This window comes from Siphateles boraxobius, unplaced genomic scaffold (genome assembly GCF_051911475.1).
Source record: "Siphateles boraxobius isolate OS27281-9 unplaced genomic scaffold, OSU_SipBor_1 61, whole genome shotgun sequence".
Classification (NCBI taxonomy): Eukaryota; Metazoa; Chordata; class Actinopteri; order Cypriniformes; family Leuciscidae; genus Siphateles; species Siphateles boraxobius.
The window spans coordinates 10,025,417-10,039,902 of record NW_027509188.1 but is presented as its reverse complement, the minus strand read 5'-3'; the positions used below and the strand labels follow the sequence as shown (position 1 = coordinate 10,039,902).

The following is a 14,486-nucleotide window of genomic DNA, read 5'->3' as shown; positions in this document are numbered from 1 at the left end:
CAGATTAGATCACGTAATCCAATCTTGGTTTTGATCCGGATTAAACCTTTAGTTTGGGTTTTTAAAATCCAAAATAAATGTATGATAATTAACATTAATATTTCATTCCATTAACATGAATAAATAAAGTATAATACTGAATGTGTAATATATATAAAAACATTAAAATTAACAATAAAAATGTTAATATATATATATATATATATATATATATATATATATACAACATTATATATATAATATATATAAAAACATTAAAATTAACAATAAAAATTTAAAAAATTTTATGATGTATGACAATTAATATTAATACGAACATGAATAAATTATGTAATAATTAATGTAAATCATAGATAGGCCTACAAACATTAAAATAATAAAAAATAAAATAAAAGTCATGTTTTTAAATTGTATTATACCATGGTCTGGGTGAATACTCGATTCTGATTGGCTGCAGGGTGTCCGTTAAAAAGTGATAGAGGACACCTAGTAAAGTAGTTCTGGTGAAACTGACTGTTTACCATTCGAAATTAATAAATAAATGCGCCGCCTACAACAGCTGTGAGTAACCATAGCAACATGCAGTCAAAGTATCCGTTAACAATTTGCTCTATCAAAACAAACATCTAACCTTAGTTAGATATTACATAGCCTACTAATACAACAATGAGCGACTTCGTTATTTCTTTTAACATTTATGGAGAATATGACAACTTTGACGACTGGGATGCTGCTGAAGAAAGAAAAAATGTAAATAAAACGGAGAAACGACACAAAGAGATAACACCGGGAGAACTGAATCAAACAGAAGACGAAAAAGATGAGATCACCACGAAAAAAAATATGAAATGGGCATTAAATACACTCAGAGACTTTATTGTCCAAAAAGAAATGGACTCCAGCTTTGAAAATTACACCGCCACTGCTCTGAATGAGACCCTGCGGGAGTTTTACGCAGCTGTCCAGACAACCAAGGCAGGAGGAGAGTACAGCGTGAAGGGTTCTACAAGCTGAGCGGACTATAAATATCTCCGGTTGCTAAATAAACCGTCAGGCAAGTTATTATTTGTAAAAACTAGATTTAGCCTAATTAAAATATAAACTAATGTTTTAAAAATATATATATTTGGCAAGTGACCATGGTATAAGCGGGTTAATGCCCTCCGAGGTGTCCATTGTCAGCTTTTAATGGACTTCGGCCTCCGCTGCGCGTCGATGATACATTCTTCGTTTACGAGGATGAGTCAGATAATTGGCAGAGGTATTTGAACACCATTGAGGACATATTAATGAATAAAAATACTGATTTTAGATAATAAATACCTTAAAAAAAATACAAATTGTCCCTTTAAGGGACAGTGTGAAATACCCCATAAAATCATTCTATCACCCCTTTAAACATTTGAGAAGTATGATCACAGCTAACGTTCAGATCTGCGTTCTGAGCCAGAAAGAGCAGTTTATTTATGAAACACAAAGTCTTTTTCAACCACACAGTATCATATTTTTGGCTTTGTGATCAACTTTCTTAGGAAAAAAGGGGGCGGGGCTGTGTAAAGGGGCTCTTATGACATCCGCTTCAAACATTGCAATGCTCATGTTGAAAAATAAGAGGAACTGTCAGAAAACTAAGAGACAGAAACTTTCATTGAGAAAAAAATTATATTCAGGTTTTCACCACACTCATCTACTATTATGTACGATTACATGCCTGTTTGTTGTTTGTTTTTTGAGTCAGTGGACATTAAAAAGGTTTATTATATTGGCAATCATTTATTCCTTTTGATAGCTCTTTCTAGAAAAAAAGTAAAATTGTTTTTGTTATTGAAAAAACTTCCTGACCCCTTAAATGGTTTCTGCACACAAACATCAGGTAGTGTTTAGCCATTAACAGAATCTCACATTTTAGACGTGATTCAAACTCTTTCTTGGCAGTTACTTTTATCCCTTCATTCACCTTCATTTAAATATGTATTTCACCAAGAATTCAAAGCCAAATAAAAGTCCTGTTTGCATGCAAACAAAGTTTATATTTGCATGTCGATTTCTATGCACTCCTGTGATTTCAGCGTGTGAACAGGACTTTTATTTTGGCCTGTTGGTGTGACGTCATAAGGCTGCGCTGCATGTGTTGTGAATCGGCTGAAGAAGAAAGGTTTGTGTGCAAACTATTCACGCAATTTCATAATTTTTAACAAGAACGGTTAAATTAATGTTTGATTATTGAATGTAACAATATAATGCTTTATCTAACATTAATGGTAACTTTTACTAATCAGCTTCTAATGTTAGTTTTGAGTGTTTTTGGTCTAATCAGGTGATTAAAGTCCATTAACTCTCTCTCTCTCTCTCTCTCTCTCTCTCTCTCTCTCTCTCTCTCTCTCTCTCTCTCTGACTGACTCTCTTAACATGGCAATGAATTACTGAACTAGAGCTGATTGAGACAGACTCAGAGATTTAGTTTTGAGTGTTTTTCTTTCTGTTAATTATTCTCATCTTAAATAGGACGAAGTGTTCATAAACAGAGGAAAAACTCCTGGTGAAGTGACTGAGAGCCACTTGTGAAGACAAAGAGGAGTTTATTAAAGAGGAGAGTGAAGACATAAAGATGGCGTTTATTAAAGAGGAGAGTGAAGACTTCAAGATTGAAGAAACATTCAGTTTGAAACTAGAAGAAACTGAGGAACAAACAGGTTGGTTTCACGCTGACATGCACGCCGTGGGAAAAAAACAAGGTTTCCTACATGTGCGTTCCGTGTGCACGTGCGATGCCGGATGTTGTTGCGCGATGTTAATCATGCGGCGCCCGAGTGCATTTGACCGGCATAAAATCGGCATATGTCAGACTGACCGGTCGGTCGCCGATCACGTGAAAATCGGCCAATTCCGGTCATCAGCGGATCAATTGGTGCATCTCTAGTTTTTACGCAATCGGACAGAAAATTTAGGGCGTAACGTCATTGACCCATTTATTTACAAGTGTCAAATTTGTGATTTTTATTTTTAATGTTGGTTAATGCTGGTGTTTTCTGCAGGTTTGGATTTATACAAAATAATTGTTTTGTTTACAAATTTGACATTGTGATAATTATCGATATCGACTGATGTAAAAAAAAAAAAAATTTGACATTGTGATAATTATCGATATCGACTGATGTAAAAAAATTATTGCGAGTATTTTTTTTGGGCAGTAGTTTAGAGCTTTCCTACAGTAATCTACTTCACAGTATATTACTGTAATAATTTGTAAATTAGTATATTTAAAAAATGATTTGGAGTAGAAACACAATTGAAAAATAATGATTAGAATTTGAAGTCAATACTAAACCTGCATAATATGCAAATTTCTCCCCTGCTATACAGAACCTGTACCGAACCTTCATGTTTGTGGACTGTTACACCCCTAAAATATAGTAATATTATTTGTGAAACTGGTGAATTCCAGTTGTCTCATAACTCAAATCTCATTACTGCAATCGTCTTATTTCTACTGTTGTGGCAGATATTCTGTTAAACATCATCACTGCATAAGAGACACTCGCAATCAAATTTATAAAAGAGAAGTATTTATTCTTGCAAGAATAGGCCCAGTCGCAAACACAGCAGTTACTCAGTGGAGTGAGTGAGATACTGAGACGTAGAAATGGGCGATCTTTATACTGCTCTTTCAATGTCCTTTTCCCTGCAGAGTTTCCAGTAGTTTTCCACAGACAAAAGGCCCATTACCTGCTAGCTTTGATTTATCACTAGTTAATATTTCAGTGTTAAAGTGTTCACCCAAAAATGAAATTTCTGTCATTAATTCAAAGAAAGGTAGTAATGAGATTGCTAAAATAGTCTATGTGATATACAGTTGAGGTTGAACTCAACAACAATTGAAATATTTGTAGAATTGTGGAACATTTTGATTTTCATTGACTTTCAGTGGACATTGCAAAGGAATGTCATATAGTTTTATCATTTGCAGTCTGATGTGAGGAGGAGGAACTTCTCTGAAATTAATGTATGGCATACACCTGAAGTGCAGGAGCGAGACACTCTAGAAAACAGATGGGCAAGGATCTCTGAGGTCAGGAGGTCATCTAGTTGAGGGTGGGCTTAAAGGGGCTATGTGTAGTTTTTAGCGGCCTCTAGTGGTGATGTTTCAGATTGCAACCAATTTTTACAAGAGCGCTCGTGCGCGTGCTCGAACTCAAGAGCGAGCACTAGGGGTGTCGAAATTAATCGTTTCTACGATGCATCGCGATGCAGACGAGGACGATTCGGTATCGGTTCAGTAATAGACCATAACCGGTTATACTGTCGCTTTTCTGACGTCATTTGCTCTTTCAGAGGAGGCGAGACGCGAGTGCGAGTAATTAAAAATGCTCCAAATACTTTAAAAGCCTACATCTATTCTGGGCACATTTTGGCTCTAATGAACAACCTGGTAAGCACGACCTGGAGAAGACACGCGCTGTACGTGCACGCTCATGTCACGCACACATAGAGCTGATTTAAGTATCCGAACCCGATGGTCAAATTACAATTATTCTGTGTTGTTACGCGTGATTATAAATGGATGATCATTACCTTCAACAGCGGGCTCGGCGACGGTTGATGCGCGCATCTCTATGGTAACATTATACACTGATGAATGAGCGCTGCTTTTAAATGAACATTTCTTTACAACAAAATTGATTTGACACAATTTCATTTACTAAATGGCATAAACAGGCTTTACTCCCTTGAAACTTAAACTGGAATGTCACTGTTTCTGTCAGTGCGACTTCCCGAACAGGCGAACACGCGCGCGCGCGCGCACGCACACATCACTTTGCGAGTAAAAATTTAAATTGCAGATGCAGTGCACCGCGATATCGAATTGAACTGATTCGATGACATGATTATCGTAATCGAACCGAACCGTGAGACCAGTGTATGTTCACACCCCTAGCGAGCACTCATGGTACCGGCCACACTGAGACTTTCAACACACCAGAGAAAGCATCACAATAGGGATGAAAGCAAACTCCGGGTCTGTTTTTATACCTAAATATATACCTAAAACAAAGCAGAGGTCTCTCCATAATTCAAACGCTCTGCCGATGTTGATCTGTATTTTTGTCCGAAGTTGATCCGAATCACATTTGGCCTGACGAGCTTCAGCAGATAAACCTTTTTTGGTTTTTTATATTTATGTGGAGTTTGTGTTGGAGTGTGTGTTGTGCTGGAGGCAGGTTGTTTTTTGGTGTTATCAGACTCATGTCGTTAGATGCAGTGCCGTCGCATAGACTGTATATAACAAGGAGAGAGGCTCGGGAGCGCGCATGCATGTCACATCCGATGGATTTCGCGGTAAATCCGACCCGGAGCCTTCACATAGAAATAGGAATACTGGCCTTCAGAGGTAATAGCAAAACCCGACAAGTGGATCATTGTAATGTGTGATTACAACCCCTTCACACACAGGCAATAAAAAAAATGATTCATTTTAGAAGAAAAGCTACATATAGCACCTTTTAAAGGGTTAAATGTTAATAATGGTTTTCTATTTTAATATATTTTTAAATGTAATTTATTCGTATAATGGCAAATCTGAACTTTTATCAGAATCATCCTAATTTGCTGATTTCGGGCTCAAGAATCTTTTCTTACTATGAAATTTTATGATGAACTCTGGAAGTGTTTTTATTTATTTATTTTTTATCAGGATTCTTCGATGAACAGAAATTGTAGAACAGCATTTATTTGAAACCGATATAATTTTTATAATGGCATAAATGTCTTTACTATAAACAATTAGACTACATTTTATTTGATAGGGGTGGTGAGGGACCTGGATAAAAAGGGGGCTTTTACACTGGGCTCGTTTGCTGTGGTCCGAGCGCGATTGTTCCCGGCGCCCCCCGCAGCATTGGTCTGGTTTCACACTCAACTTGATTCTAACAAACTCTGGTGCGTTTGTGTGCATCTTACGTCATCGCAAACGTGCAAGGCGCATTACACAAAACACTATGCGGGTCAATATATTGTATTTTTTTATTAATTTGGTGCTATTATGCATAGCTGAGTAAACAACACACATTTACTGTGAGTGTGTGTGGGTTCTACAGTAAAAAACCTCCTAAGGAACATAACTGCTGTACTGGGTGCTTTGGCAGATGAAGTAGAGACCCGCAAATGTCCTACTGCTAACGGACTTTATTAATTCCTTGCCACATATGTGACCGATCACGGAAACTAAGGACACAAGACGGCAACACAACTTTCCAGCAAAATGAGAAAGAAGCGTTTTTTTTTCTTCAAAATTTGTGTTTTCAATTTTTTGCAGAATCTGTTGGTTGAAATCACAAAGAAGCCTCTCCATGTTTGAGATAGCAGTATTGGTATATTTAAAAGCTTACATTTTGAGGTTGAAATCGGCTTGTTTTCGGAGATTGTAGCATGCAGTAGGGGCGTGGAGTGTCATTGTCTGTGTGTATTTCCATACTGAATAACCCGGCGCTTTTGCCCCCGCCCTCCAAGTGAACCGCATGGCTACTTATTATGCTGTGCTCTGGCCAGCTCTCTCTGATATCAAAATTCAATGAAGATGGACGCCGCAAAGATTGTCGCAGACGAGCTGAACCGTGGCAGTTACACCGAAAATGTTTTGAAGTACTTCTTCGACAAGCCGCGCTGAAATAGCGAAACTTTTGTGCAAAGGGGCTATAGAACCGGCTGTAAAAGCCTGACTCGCTCAGAGAAGGAGGTACCGGTTCTATGGCCCCTTTGCATTCTGATATCCCTGGAATCGCTTCCCATGCTTTTACATGTATAGCTAGGGGCAGAATGGCCTCCGGGTTCCGATTGCCGCACTTCGTGGGCTCGGGAAACTGAACCGGTGGTATGGGCGCGGCGCGAGCGCCCTCGGTGCTTGAATACGGCGACTCGCTGACAGCGGTGGCTGGCTGTTTCATGACGTCCCGATTGCTTTGAATGGGGAACTTTTTGTGAACAGGGAACAGAGTTAATGGACTGGCAACAATCTCCATAGAACATGAACTGGCACAGAGAATCGCAATAGAGGTTGCAGTTAAGACCTTTACTGCGATGAAGGCCCGCCGTGCGCGCTTCTGAAACGTAAGTTAAGCTTCATTTGCTCAGTAGTCATTATTTAAGATGGTGAACCTGCTGATGATATAATGTGCTTGCGGCCATTTCATTTGTGTGTGTTTTACTCGCATAAGAAAGTGGTGTAAAGAGATTTGCAACAGTAATTTGAGGAGGTGAAATGTGATTATTTGGCTTATCATAACTGCTTAAAGAAAGCATTTGCCTCCTGCGTAAACTTCAATATTGTTGACATTTTGGGCAAACGCGCGTTGCGCACTATTTGCGTTATATGTAGACCTATGGCTTATTGGTCTTTGTGTGTTGTTGCTGGTTTTGTGTTATGTATGGCATATTGGTCTTTGTGTGTTGTTGCTGGTTTTGCGTTATATGTATATGGCATATTTGTCTTTGTGTGTTGTTGCTGGTATACGTTGGAAATAGAGGGGCAGCACAATCGTTTTTCGGCTAGTGCGGCAGAAGTGCATTCCCCGGTCCTGGAGGTGAGTTTCCATAAATATCAAAGTTTTGTGTTCATTCTAAGAACACGTACACGTTACTCATGTTTAGTCCATGTTTAGACCTTCCCATACCTACCTATTGTTATTAGCTAGCTCAGGAAAGAAAAAAAAGCTGTAAAGCACAGGGGGGGAGCTTTACAGGGGGTATGGCTTATCTAAATGAGATGTAAATGAGCTCTATTGTCACTCCTAGCAGCAGAGAGAGGTGAGAACTGCACAATCTTTAGTGGCCGTTATCTAACCTTTTAGCTTTTTTGACAGCCTACCTTCAAATGGCCACAACTTCTCCAAATATTATCAGATTTACATGTGTTACACATCGTTGGAAAGCTTGGAAACTACACTTTCAGAATCTATGAATAACTCAAAATGCCCTAGAACCGACTTGTGTCCCTGTTTTCCGTGATCGGTCACATATCGCTTCATTGGAGCCCTTGTGTTCCCTCACCTGGCACGCCTCTCTAAGCTCTTTCAAAAGGAGGATGTCATGTTCCTGGCAATCAAAGAGCAGGTAACGTAACTCAGCTCAACTGCTATGTTTTATCTTGTTTATTTATTTTTGTTTATATAGGGAAGCACAATTAATCTTTTCACATGAGTGAGTCAATATGCTTATTTTTTCCAGGTGCCTGTAACCCTGGCCTTAATAAAGGGCATAGAAGATTCTGGTGGTCATCAACCTGGCTCACACCTGAGTAAGTTGACCCAAAATTTGGAAGACCCTTCAGGACTGGGTGCATTCTGCATCTCTGCTGAACAGGAAAGAGGTAGAAGAGGGGGTAATGCAGGAGACAGAAAGCAGTACTAGCAAAAATTTCAATCACAGGTATGATTGTGGCTTTTTTCTTACTTTATTTATCTAAATTAAATATAGCTGTTGCACAGTTTTATACAAGTAGTTTACTGACATTTTTCATGTGTTTGATTAGGTGATGGATCCATATTTGGCTGGCCTCATTGCCCATCTCGAGAGATGTTTCTGTGAGGTTGGAGTTGTGGCTGCATTTGGAATACTCGGTCCACAAGCAGCTACACTCCCTGATGACACTGCACACACAAAACTGAGGATACTGGTAGAGAAGTTTTGTTCCTGTGTTGATTTTGGAACAGTCCTTCAAGAATGGGCTTCTTTCAAGGAGCAAGTGGTCTCAGGTCCACTTAAGGTAACTTACAAATGTGACATTTTTACATGACATTATCATGAACACTACACTGTGTTACTGATATCATTTTTAACCTTTTCAGAACAAGACACAGCTGGCAGTATTGTCTGAACTGTCCTCAAAATATGAGTTTGGTGTCCTGTACCCAACTATGAGCCTGCTGGCTTCTATTGCTCTGACGGTCCCAGTCTTTGGGGTAAACCGAAAGGGACTTCTCAACCATGAACAGGGTAATACAAACTTTTCACAATAGGATTTGCTGCTTTTAGCTATATGTTAAGCTATCACATTAACAGTTAATGCATTTGCAGGTCAAGACAAACATCCGCAATAGGCTGCAAGGAGACCATCTTGCAGCATGCATGCAGGTCTCAATAAATGGGCCAGACGTTTCTAACTTCCCATATCAAGAGGATTTGGAAATGTTCTTCCAGAAGCCCAGAAAGATACACTGCAGTGACAAAAGCTGCACACTTTGTGGATACATTTAAAATAAATGTTCCAATGTTTAGTTTAATGTACAGTTCAAATAATTGTTCAGTTAATATATTCACTGCTGCCATTAAAAGAAACAAATGAACACCATGACTCCTTTAAGTGTTTGTGTCTGTCAAAGCTGTAAACCTAGGGGAAACACTGGTATCCAAGGTGAATCATCAACACTGTCATCCCTTACATGTTTTATTTAACTAAATACATCATAATCGGCTAAATCGCATGCGCAGGATACTTTTCTTCCTGAACAAGTGCGTACCCGAGTCCGTGTTGCTTTCACATACCCGTGAACCGCAGCACGGTTCGGGAGCAACCGAACTCAGACCACCTCCTCCAGGTAGTCTTGGGTTCGGTACCCCAGTGCGCACCCGGGTCCACATGACGTGTTCACATTAGCGATTTTTCATACGAACCTTGCCCCGTTCCAAACTAAACTGCCAGTGTGAAAGCACCCTGAGTTGGGGAAGTATGGGACCACTTTGTGAACCATTGGTATAAATGTTGCTATATGTGTCGTGTAATGCCATTAAACTGGAGTTACCTTGTATTTGTCTCTGTTCACCTTAGGCCTGATGCCGCTGAAAATGGAAAGTCAAGTATTGAATGAAAAGGAAAAGAAAGTTCATGAAGACCTAACTGAAGAAAAATCTTTTAGTTGCTTGCAGACTAAAAAGACTTCCACAGTAAAAAGAGGTCAGAAGACAGGAACTAGAACTTTCACCTGCTCTCAGTGTGGAAAGAGATTCACTAATAAAGGAAACCTTGAAATCCACATGAGAATTCACACTGGAGAGAAGCCTTACAGCTGCCAACAGTGTGGAAAAAGTTTCACTCATAAAGGAAACTTAAAAAAACACATGAGAACCCACACTGGAGAGAAGCCTTACAGATGCCAACATTGTGGAAAGAGTTTCACTGAAAAATGGAATCTTAAAGTCCACATGAGAATTCACACAGGAGAGAAGCCTTTTACCTGCCAACAGTGTGGAAAAGCTTTCACTGAACATGAAAAATATAAAGTCCACATGAGAATTCACACTGGAGAAAAGCCTTTTACCTGCCAACAGTGTGGAAAGAGTTTCTCTGGAAAAGGACACCTTAAAGCCCACATGAGAATTCACACTGGTGAGAAGCCTTTTACCTGCCAACAGTGTGGAAAAGGTTACCCAGTAAAGGGAAAACTCAATATACACATGAGAGTTCACACTGGAGAGAAGCCGTTCACCTGCCAACAGTGTGGAAAGGGCTTCACTGATAAAAGAAACATTAAAGCCCACATGAGAATTCACACTGGTGAGAGGCCTTTTACCTGCCAACAGTGTGGAAAAGGTTACCCAGTAAAGGGAAAACTCAATATACACATGAGAGTTCACACTGGAGAGAAGCCGTTCACCTGCACACAGTGTGGAAAGGGCTTCACTGATAAAAGAAACAGTAAACTCCACATGAGAGTTCACACTGCAGAAAAGCCTTTTACCTGCCAACAGTGTGGAAAGAGTTTCAGATTTAAAGTTGGCCTTAATTGCCACATGAGAATTCATTAAAGAAAGGACTGTTATATATGTCATCAGTGTCATCATATGTCATCTTACCTCAGAGTTCACACTGGAGAGATTAGGCTTGTTTGAGATCACCGGTGATCAACGCGAGATGCATGCCAGTTAGAAATGTATCAGAGAGTGGTCTGCCTTGCTTGACGTATGTCAAGGCGCACGTGTCGGATTCTGCAGTCGCGCCCAGTTGTTCTCCACCGACTGCGCTGATCAAAAGAATGATGGGAAACGACTTACAGACGACACAGCTTAATGCTCATTGGTTTAAACAACCGTGATGTATTGTTCTCTTTTAAAATGTTTGATTTTAAAACTCTGATATCATGTTTTATGTGTATACGTATGTTGTGTGTGAATAAAATTTTTTTTTCCATAGTTCCATTTCCTGCTTCCTGTTCCATTCTGTCACTCACCCTCTTACCCGTGTATGTATATATGTTTAGATTAGTTATGTTTGTGATTTAGTTAATTAAACTTGTGCACAATACATATTTGGTTCTGATTCTCTGCTTGCAACTAAGTTTACCTTACCATTTAGATTTTGACTACAGGCTCTTAGTACTGTGCAGTAAGAAAAACATTTCCCTTCCCCAGAAATGAATGTTTCTTAGAATCAATAAACAATTAACGCTAAGTGTTCACGAGGTGAACAGGTGGGTTGATTTTAACGTTAATTTTACGACATTAAATTAATTATATTAACTGATCCAAATATTTATAACCAGTTATTGATTATTAATATTTAATAGTTAATTTGCTACATGAGAATGAATGTCATTGGTTCTTGCTGAAGCTCAAACATGCTGCGTAACATGAGAATGAACCCCATTGGTTCTTGAAGCTCAAACGTGCTGCGTAACATGAGAATGAACCCCATTGGTTCTTGAAGCTCAAACGTGCTGCGTAACATGAGAATGAACCCCATTGGTTCTTGATGAAGCTCAAAAGTGTAGCGCAACACAAATAAACATAATTGGTTCCTGCTGAAGCTCAAACGTGCTGCGTAACATGAGAATGAACCCCATTGATTTCTTGATGAAGCTCAAAAGTGTAGCGTAACACAAGAGTGAACCTCATTAGTTCTTGCTGAAGCTCAAACTTGCTGCGTAACACGAGAATGAATCTCATTGGTTCTTGCTGAAGCTCAAACGTGCTGCGTAACACGAGAATGAATCTCATTGGTTCTTGCTGAAGCTCAAACGTGCTGCGTAACATGAGAATGAACCCCATTGGTTCTTGATTAAGCTCAAAAGTGTAGCGTAACACAAATAAACATAATTGGTTCCTGCTGAAGCTCAAACGTGCTGCGTAACACGAGAATAAATCTTATTGGTTCTTGCTGAAGGTTAAACGTGCTTTGTAACATGAGAATGAACCCCATTGGTTCTTGCTGAAGCTCAAAAGTGTAGCGTAACACAAATAAACATAATTGGTTCCTGCTGAAGCTCAAACGTGCTGTGTAACATGAGAATGAACCTCATTGGTTCTTGCTGAAGCTCAAAAGTGTAGCGTAACACAAATAAACATAATTGGTTCCTGCTGAAGCTCAAACATGCTGTGTAACATGAGAATGAACCTCATTGGTTCTTGCTGAAGCTCAAAAGTGTAGCGTAACACAAATAAACATAATTGGTTCCTGCTGAAGCTCAAACGTGCTGTGTAACATGAGAATGAACCTCATTGGTTCTTGCGGAAGCTCAAACGTGGGCTGCGTTAAGCCCCGACAAAACGTTGCACAACGTTTTTTAAACAGAAACGGTGATGCGTTGAACACACTGTTCTGATGATGCAAGAGTTGCAACTATGGCAGCTGAGAAGGCCATTCTTTGTGTTCTTTGTGAAGAATTTTCGGAGCCTGAAGAAGTCGGTATAAATATGTTTAATTCTACAAAATATGCCCGATGTTACAGTTACTGCACTTGCCGCCCAGAATACAAGAGAACATCCCAACTGTGGTTCCTATTTATTGTGATACAACATTTGCCTCGCATTTTAGGATGAAAAGACAAACATTTCAGGTGAATGATAATCCACTTCTTACCTCCGAGACTGTGTTATGATCTGCATGACCTTATTTTGTTATTGCTTATCATTATTGCTGATCACTGTTGTTTTGCAATATTATTGTAATATTTACCATTATATAATCAGAGGAGTATAGAAAAGTTTATGAAATTGTCACTTCACAATTCAATAGCAAAATATATAGAGATGTGTAGCGTTTAATCAGTGTTTAGCAAACCTTCCTAAGGAAAGGACCAGAAGACATTGCAATTACTAAATAATATTTTGACAGACTTAAAGTTCCAGATCTAAACCTGTGATTTTATTATTTCAGTTATTTTGCCTGTAATGTAAGTAAACATGTGCAAACAATATACTTGCTCTTAGTGGATTTATTTTGATGTTAATTACATTTACTTACAAATTCCACTGTATAAAGCAATATGTGCATCAGTGTGTATACAACAGCCATAGCAAGATTTGTCTCAGCTCATTTACAGCATCATAGGGATGAGAAACTTCTAATATAAATGCTGCATATACTTTTCTACAGGCTCTCTGTGAGAAAGTTGGTCCTTTCCTTGTAAACAGAACCTTGGACATCCCGAAAAACTGCAACACCTCTGAAGCTCTCTTGGTTTGCCAACAACCAAATAGAGCACAGCAATTTTTTCGGGATGTCCAAGGTTCTTTTTACAAGCAAAGGACCAACTTTCTCACAGAGAGCCTGTAGAAAAGTACATGCAGCATTTATATTAGAAGCTTCTACATCCCTATGATGCTGTAAATGAGCATCCTTTGTCCTTTGGGGGTCCTTTGTACACGGAGTAACCAATACATTCAATGGCCCAGAGAGGATGTGTTTGCAAACCTGGCAAATGGCTTTCAGGACAAAACTGGCTTTCCTGGAGTCATTGGAGCAATCGATGGCACACACATTCCCATTCTAGCACCCACATTCCATAGAAACAGTTACATAAACAGAAAAGGACATGCAAGTATTCAACTCAAAGCAGTGTGTACATCACAGATGAGGTTCCTGGATGTGTACACTGGTTGGCCAGGGTCTGTGAACGATGCTAGAGTGTTTTGAAACTGCCCATTAAATAGCCATCTCCAGGATGTGAAGAGAAGTGACTACCACCTGCTTGGAGACTCTGCATACCCACTCAGCACATCTCTCATTAATCAGAAATCAGAATCAGAACATTCAAGATGGCGCCGGGGATAGCTGCCTCGGTGTGGAGCTCTCCAGCTATTGTGCTGTTTTTGTTCGTTTGTTCTGCGTTTAGTCATTCTTTTCCTATTAGTTTCACCAAATACGAACTACTTGACATTAGGAAACACACCCCAGATAACTTTTCTACAGTTTTTGAGTATTCAGACGTTTTGCAGGACATTCTCGTCGGAGGGGCAGCGGTGTTGTTCAAACGCACGGACAGACGCAAACGAGGGAAGCGCGCCGGCTAAACTCCGTGAGCGCGGCCTCCGCACTGCACTCCCCAGTATTCATCTTGCAAATCTCTGATCCCTTCCTAACAAAACGGACGAACTTCTTCTCCTCACCCGCACTAACAAGGATTTTTTAAACTCTGCTGCTCTGTGCTTCACTGAAAGCTGGCTGAGTGAAGCCATATCGGACAACGCAATAAATCTTCCGGGCTTCCAGCTGTTCC

At 39.5% G+C, this 14,486-nt stretch overlaps 1 protein-coding gene across 5 annotated transcripts in view; it reads left to right on the top strand.

Annotated features, from left to right (window-relative positions):
- LOC143718332 (uncharacterized) overlaps positions 1-14,486 on the top strand; it is a 249,635-nt gene that overhangs the window by 83,662 nt on the left and 151,487 nt on the right. The window contains exons 1-4 of one of the 5 annotated variants that reach the window (XM_077209404.1): positions 8,031-8,106; positions 8,221-8,421; positions 8,525-8,758; positions 8,841-10,878. The exons of 1 other annotated variant lie outside the window; for it this stretch is intronic. In XM_077209404.1, the coding sequence (XP_077065519.1) occupies positions 9,826-10,797 (972 nt within the window). In that variant the 5' untranslated portion in view covers positions 8,031-8,106; positions 8,221-8,421; positions 8,525-8,758; positions 8,841-9,825 and the 3' untranslated portion in view covers positions 10,798-10,878. Of the gene's footprint in view, positions 1-2,113; positions 2,156-2,505; positions 2,694-8,030; positions 8,107-8,220; positions 8,422-8,524; positions 8,759-8,840; positions 11,188-14,486 lie in introns of those variants that run through there. 3 more of the 5 variants (XM_077209401.1, XM_077209403.1, XM_077209400.1) reach the window with 3 other exon arrangements.